This window comes from Varanus komodoensis, unplaced genomic scaffold (assembly GCF_004798865.1).
Source record: "Varanus komodoensis strain SLA01 unplaced genomic scaffold, ASM479886v1 scaffold18_3, whole genome shotgun sequence".
Lineage (NCBI taxonomy): Eukaryota > Metazoa > Chordata > Lepidosauria > Squamata > Varanidae > Varanus > Varanus komodoensis.
Window position 1 is genome coordinate 11,193,363 of NW_025335549.1, and position 20,088 is coordinate 11,213,450.

General features: G+C 43.5%; 1 protein-coding gene across 1 annotated transcript in view; it reads right to left on the reverse strand.

Annotated features, from left to right (window-relative positions):
• Positions 1-2,734: 2,734 nt before the first annotated feature.
• Positions 2,735-20,088, reverse strand: part of DACH2 (dachshund family transcription factor 2) — a 265,678-nt gene continuing 248,324 nt past the window's right edge. The window contains exons 8-12 of the mRNA XM_044427377.1: positions 14,611-14,756; positions 11,217-11,364; positions 10,630-10,773; positions 9,902-9,967; positions 2,735-2,862 (exon numbers count right to left, since the gene is read on the reverse strand). Of these exons, the coding sequence (XP_044283312.1) occupies positions 2,825-2,862; positions 9,902-9,967; positions 10,630-10,773; positions 11,217-11,364; positions 14,611-14,756 (542 nt within the window). The 3' untranslated portion in view covers positions 2,735-2,824. The remainder of the gene's footprint in view (positions 2,863-9,901; positions 9,968-10,629; positions 10,774-11,216; positions 11,365-14,610; positions 14,757-20,088) is intronic.

The window sequence follows — 20,088 nt, forward strand, 5'->3', positions numbered from 1 at the left end:
TGATATTCTGTAGCATCTGGGATGGACCACAGCATTTCTCTGCTACTGAGTCAAATCTGGTAGTCTATTTTTAGATCGTGCTTCTCACTCAGCTACTGCAGATGACCAGGTTGTCTTAAACGAGGCTTCCTTCCAGCATATTAACTTGTGCAAATGGAAGTGTTATTTGCAAGTCAGCTCATTACACTGGGGCGAGGATGTGAAAGTGCTATGCTTTTGGATAGTCAATAATTTTCAGGCACTAGCTAATAACAACTGTACATCAGACTCTTCCTCTGAAGCTTCTGCATTCCTTAAATCTCTTTTGCCAATACCTTGACATTTGAAACTATTTTGGGAAGGGCAAATTAGGAAATCAATGAAGTGCTCACTGAGCAGCTTGATCTTTGGAAAGGAAAAGGATGCTAAGGTGACTTTCCAGGGTTGCTTAGGAGTATGGTTAGGATTCTTAAATGGTTTTGTCTAATACTAATTGCATGGGCCGAAGCTTTAAAAAGTTTAGAATAGTAAAGCTAATAGAATTAGAATAGCAATCTTAAGGGGGGGCAGCACAATTTGTTTGATTTACATAGGAATATAAATTGCCCTAAGTTGTGATTTCCACATGTGAACCAGAACACAATTTCCTTTTGTTTTTCTGAGAATTTTGGGATGCAGTTCTCCAGTCAAATAGTGCATGCAAAGATGTGGATACTGGGAGAAAATGTGGACCAAAATGCCTATGTTAGTAGGGAATAGAGCATACAAAAAGGAACATGTTAAGGAAAAGTGCTTGGAAAAGGTGTATATGTTATGCAAAAGAGAACAAGAAAGGCGTACAAATGTTAATGCAGACTTTAAACAAACAACCCTTCCCAACATAAACTGATACAGAAACAAGATGGAATAAATATTTGCTTACAAACCATAAACACTGTAGGAAAGCAAAACAGATTCATTCTTTCCTTGGTAATATGGTGTGATGAAAAAATGGTAGGTTATCCCCAGAAGGTCCAAGTAGGAAACTGTTTGGTTTCCTTCCTACTCAGGTCAGCTCAATGAAAAGACATTTAAAGATGCAGGCAGAATGAATAGGGAAGACGGCCAACTGGCTTCAGAGGAGAGATAAAATCTATTTTCAAACTGCATTGGTATTGAATTTGTGCATTCCAAAGTCGGTTTTGTCCAGTTTCTGCATTTGTTTTTAAATGCACAAAGTCCACATGATTTCTGAATGCTTTTCCCCAAAACATATTTGCATTTTATCCTAAGATATAGAATTCCGTTGCAATTCAAACCTTGTAATATGTATGTATTTTTTAGAGCTGCAAACCCTATCAGAAGATACAAGGCAAACAAAAGCTGTCTTGATGTTTATAAGTATTTTTATCTGGGAAGCATGAATCAGATCAGTTTGCTTAAAATGTGAACTAAAAGAAATCCTAAAATATCCTTAAACCCTAACCCCAACCTTTTCAAGTCTGGAGGCATTTTCACAGTCCCCCAAAATAAGAGAAAATAAAGTGCTAAAACTGTTGCTTTGTCACTCAAGTTCGGCGCAGCCTAGATAGTGCTACAAAAGTCAATTCCATCTTGTCTTCAGGACAAATTTAACCCTTTTGCTGCTGACTGTCTAGTGCCAAATGGGCGAAATTTAGCTTGCAAGCAAGAGGGTTGCTTGCAAGCTAAATTCATACAGTCCATGGATGAATCCATGGACTGCATTCATACAGTCCATGAATCCTCTGGACATTTTCAAAGGAAAGCATTTTAGAAACTATGTTTTGTGGGGGGAGTCCAGTGGGGTCAGAGGGGGTCCCTGCTATACAAATTGCAAGTCTTGCCTCATATATATGTGCACACACACACAAACACATGAACCTGTGCACACACTGAATTACATTATGTTTCCTTCTCCTTTTGGAGCCTGCCATTAAAAAATAAGTCAACCAACCAATTTCCAAAGTCAAACAAAAATGGTTTTAATACTGTAGTTTTTAGCAAGAACATTTTAACAAAGAATGTGTACTTTTAACTTAATATGGTACAACAGAGAAACTATACTTTAAAGTTTCCATTATCTAACATTCTATTGTATATTCATCCTTCCCTCTGCTTCATTTTAAAAGACCAAAACCCAAGAGGAACTAAAAATAAAATTTAAAAGCTTCAATTTATAATCCCCTTCTTATGCCGGCTATGGGTGGATGGGGCTTGAGTTTACACTCTTTAATCGGTCATCTAAGGAAGGACAATCTTTACATCATCATCTTCATCATATTAAAAAATGTACATACTTTCTCTTCAAAACGTAATATATATTGAGTTTCAGCTTCAGTAAACAAAGCTTAAATTTATAAACACAATTGAAACAGCTCTGTGTTGAGCTGTTTCAGTGATAAGTCTGGACATGTAGGGTACACAGCCAGTCGGAAATTTGCGGCTTATTAATGCATTGTGCCATTGTTATACAGTAAAAGTTAACTCCAGGGGTGGTGGGGTGGAAGTTCATTCTTTCAGGGAATAATTCTGGTCTGTGCTTAAAAATACTAAAACTCTCTCTCCCCGCCCCCCTCCCCACATCCTCCGGGACCTACAATGAGCTGCTGCAACAAGTGTGGTTTGGTGCAAGCTGGGAAGAAGTCTCAACATTTCTCAATAACGTTATGGAAGTGTTCAATTGCAGTTCGTTGTTTGAGATTGTCCACATTTCAATGCTACCAATCCTGTTCTTCACACAGCACTGAAGGCATCAAAGGTTAGACGGGGTGTCTTTCAGGAGCTGTCTTGTCTTCTGAGAGTGATCGTCATGGTTTCCCCAGCCCCCACTCCAGAGTAAGTGTCTTCAGTACATAATGGAAGGTTTGATGTATGTTCTGTTTTCTAAAAAACAAAAGAACACAGTAAGGGCATTCAATGTTCATTATTAAAAGACTGATTAACTAGACATTTGTGAATCACCCGTGCCTTGAAGATTCTGACCACTAGAAGATGACCCACTTCCCTAGCCTGGTGCCTTCCAAACGGTGTTACATCTCCCACCACCCCCGGTCAGCATGACTGGGGAAGATGGACTTGTAGTTCAACATATCTGAAGGAGTTCCAAAAGGCGGGATTAGAATTCAACATGAAATTTGCAGCTGAGTAAGACATTAGACATGGGATGTACAAAGGCATGGTTGTACTTCTGGCTAAAACACACAAACACCTGCACTGCAAGGCAGGGCATGGTTGACATGGGAAACTGATGTGGATCTGGAGTTTGACCAACTGTCCTAAAAGGAGTTCAGGAGCAACTCGTTTTTCTGGATTCCAGCCAACATTGGCAGGGCAATGCGCTGAATGGCAGGCCCGTGTGGAGCCATGGAGCTATTTTCCTTTCCTTTGCATGAAGCAACAATGGTGAACCAAAGAAACACGCGACAGCGAGCACTTCAATATGGTTTTCTTCCTTATTTTAAAGCCAAAGGCCCACCCATAACCTGGGTTGGAAGGGTGGTCAACTGCATTGGATTAGGAGCCAGGGAGGTCTTCTTCTCTGATATCCACCATAACGCGAGTCAAACGGGATCCTAATCTTCTGCCATTAGGAGCCCCACCAATAACAATGCAGGTTCCAGACTGATACGGGGGGGGGGGGGGGATGTATTTCCTTTGTGCATGCATTCGGCAAACAGGGCTGGATCCAGGCTTTGATCCTGCTTAAAGCTGGCCCAATGAAATCAAGCCACGCTGATTTCAGTGTGTTTACTCAATAATGAGTGACTGAATCAGCATTCAAGCCATTGCCTGGAAGAGACATTTGAGAAGCTCAGAAAGCGAGTAATTGTACTACTAAACAAAATCAGTTGTGATTATCACATGTCCAATCCATCTGCAACAGGACATACTTTTAAATATAAGATTGCATTACAAATCAGTCTTGTTAGTAAATCAATAGCTTCCCCTGGGATTAGGATTGGAAACAATTTCTGTCACATTTGTTTCCTGTATTCCCATTTAACTGGAAGAGCAAAGGGGATTTATCTTTTGTCTGAAAAATAATGTTGAAAGCAGTTTTATCTCAAAGAGCCATGAAAAGCCAAAAGGAAGGAATGCAAATCTATATTCCTATTAGAATAGATTTAAAGTCTTCTGAACAGCTGCACCATGAGTGATTTTTAGAGACTAGTAAAATGATCCACCAACCACCATACGTATAATGTTGACCTAACTCCCTTTACTGTTTTACATATGCCAATACCATATTCTTCAGAAGGAAAGAAACTGTATTGACCGACACAGATCCTTGGAGCAATCGCCAATTTTGCTACATTTCAATTTTGAAATGCATTTCAGTTATGAGTGATTTATCATTTTACAGGAGCTGTCAAAGTAAAGTCCTAGATAAAACAAAAACATCTGGAACTATAAACACCCGAGTGCGGGTGCTAAATCTTAATCCTCAACCAGCATGTTTGCTCCATTACAAACAGGAAACCGCTAATTAGGAACTGAATGTCGCATGTTTTTAAGAGGGCTTGTACTCTCCAAACCGGGATGTAGTAATTTGGAGCTTGGACATAAACTCGGATTAATATCAATGACACATGAATGCCAGAGAAATTCTCAGGAGCCTGGGAACCTCATGGAGGGAACTGGAAGCACCAGTCTCTACGAAGGAGTAACACCAGCCAGTTGGGTTGTTCTACACATGCACCACTTCCATCGTGTGTGTGAGAGAACTGGGGTGACTTCCTTTCCCGTGACCCCCATTCTCAACAGAGGACCAACCTGCTCAGGATGGCACAGAACGAAGCTGGAGACAGAAAAGAGGAAGCACGGACGGGTTGGTAGGCTGAAGGCTAGGCATCGCAAGATGCGTAAGCCCCATTTTCTCTGGCCATGCTGGCCAGGAATAAAGGGAGTAAGAAGGCCACATGTTTCCCATTCCGGTCTATTGGCTCACACTCATTCTTCTCCTCATAGGATGGTGATGGCATGCATGTGAGAGGGAGGGAGGCAGAAAATGGATGCCCAGACGGAAAGGAGATGCGTGTTCTGAAGATCTTTTCTCTGTAGACCTTTCCTCTGTCTAAACATGTGTAGGATTTCGTCCTTGCACATTCCTGTTCCTGGACCCATGGTTACGACACGTCCAAGATCAGTGTCAGGCCAGCCTGGGGTTGTGCGAATGGGAGGCCAGCAACATCTGGAGGGTGCTGGGGCACCTTTGCTTCCCGTGCATGTGATGATAAATCACACTGCTACTCCAGAATCCATTATAGGAAGAGCAGCACAGAAATAGTCCGAATAAATGGGCAGTCCACATGAGCCAGTCCTATGATATTTTGCTATCATACAACCCCAGTCTCTCCCCTGTTCTTTTTGGTTGAAGCATTGTGCAAATTGATTAAGGAAGAAACTAGGGTCAAAAATTCATTCCGCGTGGAACATTCCACACCTATCGATGTTTCCATTTTATAGTGTTTTTACGGTATTACATAGTCAAGATTTTAAATAAATCTTTGGGCCATAAACGTATCCTTTTATTAGGTTTATCCCATAATCAAATATTCATTTATGTGGGCTTCATTCTATTAAAAAATGAAATTAGACAAAGGTGAGCCAAATGGTGGATTTACAGTAGTTTAAAGCATAATTTGATTCTCTAGGGATAATATTGACAATATAAAAAGGGTATAAATGATATTCCCTAACACTAAAATATGCTTATGAGCCCCCAGTGCGTGATCGGCTGTTTTACAACCTACCGTGAAATGCATGACTGCTTTAATAAGCAAGACATTTAGAAGGGGTTTGCAGATCCAGTACATTGTGTAACATGAATAAAGATCTCACCATTTTGCCTGTGAGCCAAATCCTATGTTAATGATGGTAATTTCCCCTTTGGATGATATTTTCTTTCCTAACAGGGCAGTTATTACATAGCATAGACGTCTCCCTCTGTTCTATATTTGGTGTTGTGGAAGACAAAAGGGAAACAATGATGTTCTAGGTGGGAAGCTTCATCTTCACTTTGGTATCAGTCCACGAGCTTAACAGGCGTTGTTTGATGTTACACAATGAAACTGCTCCTTGTGTCACCACTGCAGGTACTTGCGCACTGCAGGGTCTTGCACACACAATCACTAGCAGGTAAACCTTGTCCCAAGCACAGCTAGTGTGTATACTTCAAAAAGCTCTCACAGCAGAGTTTCCCACGGATTCTACCACTTTGTGAGGGCGGCTGAGGAAGCACTTGGCACAGGCCAAACCTTGTGCAAAATCTCTCTCCAGGGCACCAGCTCAGAGATATCAGGCAGAAGAGCTCTAACAGTCTACCAGTCCTCATGGAGGAGCTCTACCAGTCTTCCCAAAAGGGGCCAATCAGAAACATCACATTTTCCTACCCCTTCCAAATTGCATTGTGCTTCTCTTGTTCCCCCTGACAAAAGCACTTCCCACACACAAAATTCAAGAAGAAAAAGGTTCCCTCACATTCTAGCAGTGCTGGGAGTATAGTTTCTACCTGGGGGAACATCATTACTACTACATTGCTCTCATGTCCCACATTTTAGTTTGCGTAGCTCCATTTTATCCTTATAATGGCAACCCTATGAGGTAAGTGAGGCTGAGAGAACAACTGGCCGAAGACACCCAGTGAGCTTCGTGGCCGAGCGGGGGCTGGAAGCCGGATCTCCCATGCCTCCGCTTTAACACTGGCCACCATTACACACTGCTTTCCAGCGACTGGGCAATCCCCACCTACATTCCAAAGTCATACAGTCCCCCGAAGATTCTCCCGCAGTCTTTTCCCCCTCTATGAAATAGGAACTACTCATGAAAAAGTTGACGGCTGACACAATTCTGCTTCTGATTACATAAAGTAAACACTGGAGCCCAGAAGTGTCATCCATAACTTACAGCAGGCAAAGAGGCCCTCCTTTCATTTCTCAAGAAACCCTGTGAATAGGACGACATGTTCGTCGATTCTATTTCCGCTACTAGCAATTATATGCACATGGTGGGCATGACGTGAGCGGAGCCGGCTGGTGCCAGAGGTCAGACTAGATGGCCCGGGAGGTCCCTTCTAACTCGCTCTGTTTCTATGTTTCTAATTTTGGGGGTGTTTCTTGCTGAAGCTCAGTGAGTTTCCCCCTTTCAACTGTGAATGCAACATGAGATGAAGGGCAGAAATACTGCCCTGATTCCTGTTTTGGCTTCATGATAATATCATGTAATCAGTCAATTCTAACTACCTGATTGTATCACAAAGCCAATTTTATTATTTATTTATTATATTTTTACTCTGTCCAACAGTAGAAAGTGGTTTACAAAGTTAAAACACATAAATGAAAAGAAAAGTCACAATATTAGAATAAAAACAGTAGCAATAGTCAACAGACAACGATAACAGCACATGAGACCAGCAGGATGCCCCTCTCCCAAAGACCATCCTTTTGGCTGAAAATATTCCAGCCCAAATGCCTCATTCAGCCCTACTGCTACCCTCCCCTGAGTTCAACTGGAGAGAGCTTGCTTCATTCTTCTCTTCCCAGTCAGAAAGAAGACTCCGACTGAGCGCAGAGCTGGAAGGAAGCACATCCAAGCCTGCCCCCTCCGGGAAGAGCATCCTTGCAACAGGCTCCGTCACCTGAGCCAGCCAAGAATCCGCTGCAAGGAACTTGCTTCACCCCCACTTAGTGGAAATGCCCTTTTGGAATTACTCATAAGAAAGAGTGCCGGAATTTGCTTCCCCCACGCCTGTCTCCTCATCTCTTCCAGATGCCAAGCTGCAGGGCAGGGACTGTCCTGTTATTAATTTTTGTGGCTAAAGAGCAAGGGTTAAAAGCACTTCTTAAAATATTATTACCTCACATCTAAAATCACCCTTTTTTCTGGTGAGGAACCCGAGGCAGCTAACATGGCTCTATTTTATCCTCACAACAACCTTGTGAGGTAGGTTAGGCTGAGACCAGCGCCTGGCCCAAAGTCACCCAGTGAGCTTCATAGCTAGGTGGGGACTAGAACCTGGATTTCCCTCACTCTCACCTCTCTACCACACTGGCTCTCAATAATCCATGATAATAAATAAAAGTAATTCTTGGGATTGAAAAGTGCTTAACTCTGATAGGATCATGTCCCTGGAGTTTACTGTTGTCTTCTGTGCTTGGAAAATATATAGATGTTAAGGGTCTTACATCTGCATAATCAAGCATATCAACTCTTCATCCATTTTTGTTTGTTTTTAAAAAGAAAGTTAAGATTAAACATTTGCACTGGGCATGATTATATTCCCTTCTTTGCACCTACAGCCTCTTATCAAAGGAAACATAATAATGACCAAAAGTTAACTAAGGTATAAACATGCAAAAGGAGAAGTCTCCCTGCGATCATAAAATGATGTTATTTTCTGTTCAGCAGTTCATGTTACTACTGTTCATGCTAATTAATTAAAGGAGCTGTTGCAGTAATGCGCAAACAGGGAATCTGAGAAACTGAGAGGGCTTTTAGGTCTCTGAGTGAAGTTAAGTCAATCTGGGCGCGAGCAATCAAACGTAATGAAATCACATGTCAGTGCTAAGCTTGCAAAAACTGTGAAGTTTGACTGGGGAGTAAAAGGATTATAATTAGATTTCCAATAGGATAATAACTAAATGGCAGAAAGCAGTAAAGAGAAAATATTACTTTGTTAGCTAATGGCACTGTTGTTCGGCCGCCGTTTTTATCAGCACTGCTTGTAGTTGTGCTAATTTAATTTGCTTTTATCAGCAAAAAAAAATTAAAAAAATACAAATGCACCACTCCAGCGGTACTTGGATGTCATTTGCAAAAATCATTGATCTGAAGGTGCACTTAATGACACCCTGTATATTTATTTTATGGGAAACAGAGATTGGTGGATAAAAATTAGTTGATGCACCAGCCTTGTGTTTGGCCCACAATGTGAGTTACAGCAACCTCAAGTGAGGAGTGTTTGAATACAAACCTTTTCTTCAGTGGGACGATGCTGGGAGACCGCACGCCTGTGAAGATTTCCATGCCAAGGAAACCGCAGTGGCGCTCAAGAGCACATTTTCTGTTCACTTGCCATGTGGATAAGAGCTGGATCCGTATTTTTCTATCATTTCTCTCTAGCTATATTTGGTTTAACTAGGAGAATTTCAAAGAAATTCTCCAGAACTGAAACTTCTGGCCAGCTCCTAGCAGTACCAGCATGCACTGATAACACACACACACACACACACACACACACACACACACACACACACACACAATCCTGATTTGATCAATGAATAACATTTCATTTAGCCCAATGGACTAAAGTCCATTGAGTCCAGTATCCTGGCTCCCACAGTGAAAATCCCTTTTGGAAGTCCTCAAGTTGAACCCCACTACAAGTACCCTCTCCTGCCATTGATTTCCCAGCATGCAGCCTTTGAATCTAGGGTCAAAGGTGACCCCAGCAGCTTAAGAATATCGGAACAACCCCAATGGATCTGTTCAGCGGCCTGTCTGGGCCAGCACTGGGTTTCCACAACAGCCAACTGCATGCCCAAGGAAGCTCGTAAGGAGGACCTGTGTGCAATCGCAGCCTTCGGCTCAGGTTCCCCAGCTCCTGCTACTGCAGGTAATGCACAGCCATCCGAAGCAGCAACCACAGATAAGCTTCTTCCCCGCTAGGAAATGTGCCTGGCATTGCACAGGTTGGGATAGTCCAGCAGCAAAGCAAAGATAAGTCCTTTTTGCTGACGGGGACGGGGGATGTTCCGCAGCTGGAGAAGGTGCAGCTGTACAACTAGCCAACAGCTGAAATTAAACAGTTCCACTCTCAGGGACAAGGCAAAGTGAGGATAACTAATACGAAGCAGACCCAGAAGAGGCTTCCGTACCAAATAGGTCGACTGCCTCGGAGATCCATTGCTGTAATGCACTGTACCTTGCATTGCTGCGCCGTCATGTTGGGTTCCGTTGCGCTCAGTTTCCATGTCTGGAATCCCAGCTTCTGCAAGGCACAATATTCACGTCATTGAGCCCCCTAGCTGCAGCATCGGAAGATGCACATGCACAGGAATGGCTAACATTTAATAGTTCGCCGTCTTTAAATCCTGCTTTTCCTTCAGGGCCCTCAAGCCTTCACATGTGCTTCACGTGTGGGGAAGAGAACAATCATCGTTCTCTTCCCCGCGACACTGTCCCTTGAAATGGCCACCTGTGTGCCAATTCAGGCCAAGGGGAACATTAACTTTGTACTGGCACTGGTGCAAGACTCTTGAGAAAAGATCTGGGCCTGTGATACATTGATTCAGAGTCTGGGTCCCCAGTCCAAGCCTAGGAGGAGCCCTGCAGGTAAGCATCTTGCATGGGTTTGCTCAGGGTTTTTTTGTCATAGAACGCACCGGAACAGCGTTCCGGCACCTTTTTTTCCAATGGATTTTACGAAGTGATTTTGAATCACCTGTCAGGCGTAGCAGAGTTCCGGCCCTTTTTTTTACATAAAAAGCACTGGGTGTGCCTCTTTACCCACTGGTCCAGTGGCAGGAAAGGTGCTCCTTAGGGCCCCTCCACCAGCCAAATACGGGCCATGGATTGTGCCCTGAACAGACAAAGCATTTAAACAATGCAATGCCAAAGGCTAATTCAGCAGCGAGGCCACTGTGAAGTTACCATTTAGCATCCTGAGACCATCGCCTGACGTAGCTTGCTTCAGTGCCTGCTCCACCTGTTCTCTCCTCTTCGATTCAAACTCCAGGGCTTCTTGCAATTTCCTTTTGGCTTTCTTCTCTTTCTTCAAGCGCTTCTGAATTGTTGCTGAAGATGAAAATATGCAATTATGAAAATCCACTAGTGGGGACTTCCTTGGATTATAAATCATAATCAGTATAAAGCATTCTTTGTTGACATTAAAATTCTGTGTTTTGGTTTATAAGGCGACTATGCCGCTTTACACCAAATGGCAGACATGTGGAATTCAGTGCCACTGCTTTGTAGGTAGGTGCTTTCGCATTCAAATGAAAGGTAGTCTGATTGACTGATGAAAAATGTTTGATCCTGTCCTTCCTAAAAATGGCTAATGAAAATAATAAATAGCAAAAAAGAGACAATGCAAATATTTAGACACAGTACTCTGAATTTCACATTTGTTTCCATTTGCTCGAAACCATCTGGTGGCTCACCTGCGGTTTAGGAGGTAGCAAGTAAGAACAGCATGAAATTTCCCTGCCTTCCGCTTCTTCCGTTCTCTCTCAGCTTACCTCTGCTCTGCAGCTCAACGGTGAGTTGCCTCTCCAGACTCTCTCTGAGTTCCCTCTCCCTGCACAGTTCCATCTTCAGCTCCTTCTTTTCCTGCTGGATCTGTTTTTCCTGAACTCGGGTGTTATCTACAGCAACTTTCAGCAACCCCTGTAAAGAGAAGCATGCATGTAACGTTGGAGTCAGGACCAGAAAATGAGACCGACATGATAAGGACACTATTTTTAAAAAGATCTGGAGAAAATAAGCTCAGGCAAGGCAAATGGCTCTGCTAGCTGGGAATGGCAGGGACTGCAGTCCAGCATGTCTGGGGGGAACTGGGGTGGAGAAGGCTGGTTCTGCAAGAGTGCTGTGAAGTCCATTGCATCTGTTCCACCGATTGCCAAGTACTTTTTGTTCTGTTGCATTCATAAGGGTCCAGTGGAGGGCAACAAAAATGATCCAGGGTTTGGAAGCACTGCCCTGTGAGGAGAGACTGAGAGAACTGGGCATGTTCAGCCTTGGGGAGAGAAGACTGAGCGGGGACACGGTAGCCCTCTATAAGTACCTCAAAGGCTGTCACAGAAAGGAAGGTCAAGATCTCTTCCTGTGGGTGCCAGAGTGTAGGACACGGAATAATCAATTCAGGCTGTGACAACCCAGATTCAGGCTGGAATCCCTGGCATCAACCAATGCTACCCTACACACAAATCCACAGGTAGAAGTCTAAGACTGTTTGCTTGGGTTGACCAATACCAAGCTATACCTACCATTGTTTAACTCTAATTTTCAAAGGGAAGTAAGGTACACCGAGCTTCCTTTGAACTGCAATCACTACACAGATCAAGTGGGGAAATGCACAGGTAGGTGCAGAAGCACCCAGAGAGATAGTAATAAATATATTTTCTGACAGCACCCCACACACATAACCATTGGCTCCAAACAAAGTAGGGAAAATATATGCACACAAATAGGAATTGTGCGTGCATTTCTTAGGGCTAGGGTATTTATGTATTTGTTATTTTATTTCTATATCATCCATTACCCAAAGTTCTTTGGGTGGTTCACAAAACAAAATTTATGTACATAAGATTTCACAACAGAGCAAAACACAAATAAAAGACCATGGGATTAAAACGGCATAAAACCCAAGCAGGAACCAAGATTAATGCCAGTAGGGGGTAATGTTAACTCACAATGACATCTGTGATAATCTGCTACAGGAGAGGAAGGAGAAAGAAAACACACAGATCTGGTATTCCCTGCACTACTTCCAAACAGCCTTAGGTAGGAACAACTGGAAAACCAACTAGGTTTGGAACTGGGCTTGGCTGGACTTTGGTGTGGTCACTCAGAAACTGGACTGTTCCCTGGCACCTGGAACAGTATCAGTAGAACTGTGTACAGATTGCTGCCTGACACGGGGGCAGGGGAGGCACTGGCAATTACCCCGAGGCTGCTGATGCCCCAGCTTCTGCACAGTGGTGCCATGTTTTGGTGCCAGCCCTGATAGCCGGAGAGTCAGTGGAACCAGCGGATCACCCTCCGCTTTGCTTGCTTGCTTGTTTCATTGCAATCAAAGCTGTGCATCAGATCAACTCAAAAATTCTCCACTGTATTTACAGGAAGAGAAACCAGGGAGACAATTTTACTGAATTTCTTGCAGGGGGGATGGTGTTTTATAATGCGAGTTTTTCAGCTTACCAAGTCACTGTGAAATGGCCACAGGCGATAAGCGCGCGCGTGTTTCCATGTTATTACACAGCTCTCAATGGACCTGCAAGCCTTCTAGGCTGAGCAGTACTTCCTGATCTGAAGAAGCCCCATAGGAAGAATTACCTGATGTTTCCCCCTGGGCTTTAACTGAAGCATAGGAAGTCAAGAATGGCACAAGCCACTGGAGAAATGATCATACAATGAAATGATCATACAATGAAACACAAAACCATTGTGCATATTTGTTCAGTCCCCTCGTAAATAAGGTCAGCTCAAGAAACCTGAACTTAACCCATTAATATGCATCTAACATGTTCAGTTTTGAATTCCTTTTGGAAAGCAAACCCTCTTCTATCAAAAAGTGAACAAGAGCATCTGAAAGAATGTGAAGGGAAATTTTCAGCACAGCTCTTGTTTTCACTCTAGAAAACAAGTTCTGTGTGTTTTCTTTCACTGGGTGTACAGAGTGTCTGGTTTTGTGATCCATAAAAGTGTTGGCTTTGTAAGTGGGTTTAAGATGTTTAATCTTAGTTTTAGCACTGAATCTGCCTTGGTCGCCCTGTATGATGACCTGTGCAGGGAGAGAGACAGGGGGAGTGAGTCCCTATTAGTTCTCCTACACCTCTCAGCGGCTTTTGATACCATCAACCATGGTATCCTTCTGAATAGGCTGGCGGGATTGGGAGTTGGAGGCACTGCGTGGCGGTTGTGGGCTGGATGAGGGCCAATAAACTGAAGCTCAGTCCAGGCAAGACGGAGGTCCTGTTGGTGGGTGGCTCGGGCCTCGGGATGGGGGACCTGGGCCTTGTCCTAAATGGGGTTGCACTCCCTCTGAGGGACAGGGTTTGCAGCTTGGGAGCGCTCCTCGACCCTGAGCTGTCTCTAGAAGCTCAGGTGACGCTGGTGGTGAGGAGCGCTTTCCTTCAGCTTCGGCTGATCCATCAGCTGCATCCCTTCCTGGAGAACGACTGCCTGGCGACAGTGACACACGCGCTGGTAACTTCCCGATTAGATTTCTGTAATGCGCTCTACGTGGGGCTACCCCAGATACTTCAATTGGTGCAGAATAGAGCTGCCAGGTCGCTGATGGGGACTGGGCGTTGTTCTCATATAACCCCAGTTCTCTGTCAGCTCCACTGGCTCCCGATTGAAGTCCGGGCCCAATTCAAGGTGTTGGTTATGACCTATAAAGCCCTAAATGGCTTGGGGCCTGGATATCTAAAGGAACGCTTGCGCCCATGTATGCCCTCCCGCCCCTTGAGATCAGCAACGGATGCCCTTCTCCGGGAACCCTCTGTGAATGATATTAGGAGGGTGAGTACCCGGAGGAGGGCCTTCTCTGCGGTGGCACCCAATCTATGGAATGCGCTCCCCAGAGAGGCCCGCCTGGTGCCATCATTATTTGTTTTGCGGCGCCAGGCTAAGACCTTTTTATTTAAAACTTATTTTAATTGCTAAATTATTGTATTTATTAGGATTTTAAAATTAGCCGAGAATGCACCGGGAGTTGTAAATGTTTTTTTCTTTTCTTTTCTTTTAAATTGTTATATTGTTATTGTTTATGTTTTTTTTTGTATTTTTTGTGAGCCGCCCCGAGGCTTTGTTGTGATGGGGGTGGCATAGAAATGTTTTAAATAAATAAATAAATAAATAAATAAATAAATAAATAAAAGGGAGGAAATACATCACTGGGGTGTTTACCTGTATATTGGTTAATAGAGTTTCTACTGATGACAATCCATCGGCAAAGAGAAAAGGTGCAGGAAAGCCAGGGGGCAGGGTTTGTCCAGCCAGTTGGACCTTTTCTAGCGTTGGCTTCAAGACTGGGATGGCGATCTGGACTTCTTCTGTAAAAAGAAGACAAACGAGGATATTAGAATGAACCAACATCTGATAACTTTGTGAACAGATAAGGATGAATGCAAGCGGCCATTTATTATGGGAAGAACAAGAGGACCATGCTGGAACCAATGAACCGGGGGGGCAATCTAGTCGAGTTTTCTGCTACCACAATGGTCAAGTGGATGCTCCATCACAGCCCCCTGCCTGTGTTCCGCACAACGAGTTGGTCTTGAGCAGCTTCCCCCAGGAGTCAGCACGGCAGGCCTGCAAGAAAGTCCTGGAGACCTGCTTTCCTCCGGCCTTCTAATTATGTTCAGCAAACTCAGTTGCCGGTTGAAAGTTTTATTTTATGCTGGTGTTAGCTGTTTTCTAAAATATGCTCTGCTGGTGCCTTTTAATTACATTTTTACTGTTTTTAATACCATACCATACTGTGTTTTATTTGTTTTATGCACACTGCCTTGGGTGGCCTTCCTGCCCCAAAAAGTGACCAAGAAATATTTTAAATAAATGAATGAATAAACAAATGTATTTATTTACAGCATTTGTATACTGCTCCATGCCTGTGCTGATTCTGGAGCGGGAAATATAGGCATCGTGACCGGTAGCCACTATCAGACTTCTCCTCCATGAAATTGCCTAATTCCCTTTTAAAGCCGTACAAACGGGCAGCTATTGCTACATCATGTGGAAGCAAATGCCGAGTCGAACTATGCACTGAGTTTACAATGCATTCATCAAACTTTCTTTTATTTGTCCTGAATCTCTCACCAATCAGCCTCATGGGATGACCCAAAGTTCTAGTTTGGGTCTTGTGAGGGAGAAAATCATCTCACTATCCATTTTCTCTACACCAGGCAAAATTCTGTATACCTCTGCCCTGATTCCTAACTCTGCCGCTGCTGCTTTGTGAAGCTAAATAGCTCAACGTAATCTTTCCGCATGCAAGAACTGCAGTTCTTTGGCACCTTGATCGTTTTGGTGGCCCCTTTTGGTGCCTGTTGCATCCCTACAGTTTTTTTTGCTGAGCAGCAGTTCTTTGTGTAGCATCACAAGTGTGGTTGCCCCACAGATGCATATAATGGCATTAAGGTATCAGCGGTTTCCTCTTCGGTCTTTTTTACCCAGCATGGGCCAAACAGCACTTCCAACAGAGGACTTCTTCAAGCAGGGAGATTATTTAAATTTTGCACACGGTCTCGCTCCCGCAAATCGCCGGATTTAGGGCGGTGTGGGTACTTCCAGCAAAAAATCCCTTGCATCTTCTGTGATTCAGATTCCAGAGTTAAAGCAGTTGTGCCTGTTCCAATGTCAAAACCACGGACTGGTCCAAGTTTGTTTGGATGAGCTTCGGCTGGTGCAACTTGGAGGAACCTGGCAAAGTGCCCGACCAGGTGCATGTAACCACCTTTGCACTGGATCCTTGTCCCCTGTCCCCAGCTTATAAAAGCCAGCAGGGAAGGACTGGCTGGACCAAGATAGTGCTTCATGGTGCCCTGAGAGAGGGAGCGGTCCCAGGATGCCTAAAAGAGGCCGTAGCACAACCACTTCTGACGAAGTCTTCCCTTGACCCATAAGGCTGCTCTTGCTGCTGTCATTTCTATACCACACGGCAGCTGAAGCTCTCTGGGTGGTGCATAAAGTTTCCACCAGCTTCGGCTGGGCCCAGCTGTGTTGCCCTGCACAAGGTGAGCTCGGCTTCAATAGTCTACCCTGCATCAGTAGTCTAATCTCTGGATTAAATTTTTGCAATGTAGTCTGAGTGGGGCTGCCCTTGAAGATGGTTCGGAAACTTCAGCTGGTGCAGAATGTGGTGACCAGGTTAGTCACTGGGACCCGGAAGTCTGAACGTGTACGCACAGCTCTGACCGGCTTTTATTTATTATTATTATTACATTTTTATACTGCCCATAGCCAAAGCTCTCTAGGCAGTTGACAGCAATAATCATAGAATCATACACTCAGGTCACCCATCCCACTTCTGCCCAGGCCTGACCCTGCTTAGCTTCCAAGATTAGGCAGGATCATGCACTTCAGACCAGCCTACTTCAAGGTGCTGGCCTTAATTTATAAGACTTGCACACCTTGGGACTGCAATACCTGGCAGAGCACCTTTCCCAGCCACGACCTATGCTCCACATCTCTGGGGCCAACTCTGAGGAAGGGCTTTCTTTATGGTCCCTCCGCCCCCATTTATGGAGCGATTTCTCCACTGCGGCCCATCAGTCACCAACTTAGCCATCTTTTCAGTGCCAGGTTGAAGCTGGCTTTTCAAGATATACTTAGTGATCCAAGTGCTTGAGGGAATTACCCATTTCAGGCGCTTTCCTATTATAGGATAAGAGAACATTGTATGCTCTTAGTGGTTTTAATTTTTTTATGATTTTATGATTTTATGGCAGTAATTGTATTTTATTGTACTATTTTATGTGCTTCTGTAAACTACCCAGAGAGCTACAGCTTCTGGGCAGTGTAAAGATGAAGATGATGGTGAAATTTTCCAGCAGTGGGGCTGGGAGATTGGATGGGGCAATTTCAGGCTAGCCCTGGCAGTAGATGCAAATGTCTCTCTATATGAAGCATCTTAGATAGCAGGGTGTCTTTATTTAGCCAAGCATTGAACTCTAATCTTCACTTGAAAAAGGCACCCAGAGTGGCTTACAAGAATTAAAAGTCATAGCACAAAAGGAAAAGAGAATGGTAGGGAGAAGGAAAAAGCAATCTCAGGCCCTAGTTCCTAGTCCCAAAGTTCTAACAAAGCAAGTTCCCTGAAGCTGTTTCTTTTCTGGCGGATGGAATGACTTTGCCAGGAACCCTGGAGAACTGCTGAGAGACAAAATGGATTGTGCTGGACCAAATGGTTCTGTGATCTTCGTTGGCCATAGCGCAGTTTTATAAAAGATGCTGAAAGGCCACCCGTTACTAATTTCTGGTTTGCACAGTGTAATTACAGAATATACGCAGCACTGCATGATCCACAGTTCTGCTAACTTGGAGTATCACAAAGAGGTTTAAATAGAATAGAAATGAAAGTCACCCTTCCATCAAATGACCAAGAGAGCAAAAAACAAAAGCAAACTTGATTTTGCTTGACTCATCAGCAAGCAGTCCAAGTGATGGAGTCGCGACAGGAAACAAAATTAACGAGGAATGCAGTAGATTTTTGTTTCATATCCCAAACGATGTTTCTACTGTATTTTAAACATCATTTTCTACTGCATTTTAAACATCATTTTCTACTGTATTTTAAACGTCATTTTCTACTGTCTGTTTCAACTATATTTTAAACATTATAGAGTTTCAGCTAATACTTTAGTTCATCAACATTATTTGCCACACCAGAGTCAAGAAAGTTATCACATTTCTTGTGCACCCTGCCTCTCCTAATGCATAATCGATGCCAGTAATAGTGTGAAGCCCATAAAAAGTTTCCGAGTTTCTCATTCTGTTCCTTCTGCCCCATTCCTGGACTGCAGTGCCCTGGAGCTGTTCTAAAACGGAAATTTGACCCTCTGGCCAAACCCGGAATTTAGAGGGAAACTTCCTGAAGGTGGCTTACAGACAGTGGCTAGTTTGAGGATCTGCTTACCAGATATGTCACTCGGAAGCACTAGCCGGCTTCCTGGATTATTGCAAATTATTACTTAGCACTGTTAATCAGATTCTTCCTCGTTTCCATCAACTCAGTGACTATTTCAGAAGAAAATATAAGCAATTTCTCACGCTTCTCTTCTCCCTTAAAAAGCAATCCACAGAACAACCCATTCTCCCCTAGTCATAGACGATATACAATTTATCCTATTTAAATGTTTGCTATTAAAGGCCAAGTTCCAAATTAATTGCTTGTGCTAAAATTACGACCGCGAGGGAAAGTGCTTGTGCGTGTATATGTTTGTGTGAGAGAGGGAACGGTGAAGGAATCGTGAACATACTGCTTAAAAGAATCTCGAAAACTGCCATCGTGGGGGCACCGTGGGGTGGCGGGAAGAAATGCTATTAAACCAGCCAAAAGGAAAGCTCACATTGACAGAGGAGACAGGACACTTGGTCTATGGGTTGTAATGTTGCTGTAGAGTAGATTGAAGTTTCAAAATGGTATTACTCTTCTTTAAGGAAATAGACATGGCTAAATTAGGTGCTGCTGGCTGCAGTGAGGATCAAATGCAAAAAGAAATCATATTTCACCTGTCCTAGTCAACAGCAGAAAAATAAATAGAAATTTAAGAGCCATGCAGGCTATGATTCATTTTGATAATCTGGCTCAAGAGAGACACGGGGAGACAGCATCCAGATCTAAGCTCCCCACCAAAAGACAGATAGGACACAGAGGGTGGGGACAGCAATGACAACCCCGAAGAGGTCACATCGATTTCCAGCAGACGCCTTTGCACAGATGAGATAACCCTGCGCTTCATTTGGCCCATTGTTCATATCCGACCTGTCCCACAAACCATAAATTTCCAAGTCCCCCGAAAAAGGGGCAGTAAAGAAGAAGGATTCTACTTATGACTTCTTATGATTAAGGTTTTGTGCTAACCAAACATGCTTTGCCGACCAAGGTCACATTGCATGTTAAAGTCCGTAATGGCTGGGAGAGACTAGCGGAAGCATATTACAGTTTAGTGTCTATGGGTGGAAGGAGAGTGGGGTGGGGGAGAAAGGAACCCTGTAAAACAATTCATCATTTTCCCCTCCTGATTGAAATCACACACTGCGAAGATGAATGATTTAAGCATTAGGAATCTATTTCAATCTTGTAATAGGGCTTCACATCTGAATGGTGTTTCCCTTTTGGACTGCCTTCCACAGAAGCACACAGAGTTTTAGAAATACATATTTGATCTTTGTTTAAGACCCTAAAAAAGAAAGATAAAAAATGTGCTGTACAGCCCTTCACACGAATACTGAGCAGTCACCCTGAGTTCAGTGGTGCTGACTCCCTGGGTAACTGGTATAGGGTTGCATTTTTTAACTGGCAAAATGAGTTTTTTAAAAAGCAAGGATAAATGTTGTGTTGGAAATCTCTCTCTCTCTCTCGCTGAAAAAATGAAGGCTTAGGTGGGTGTATTTGAGCAACTAGTATTCAACACACACATTTAAAAAAACTTTATTCACACACACACAGAACAGAAGAAAGAAGAAATAAAATGAGAGCAGCTTTTCTCAGACCAAGGGAAGGAGCAATATTATTTCCATTTACTGGGGCAAACTGAAGACAGCACGTATGAAGCGTGTTCATTTCTCATAAAAACATCCTGAAATCTGTTTAAGGAGACTCCTTCAATTTCTTGCATGGAACCAGATGAAGAAGTATTCAGAGTTTTTTTTTTCTTTTGC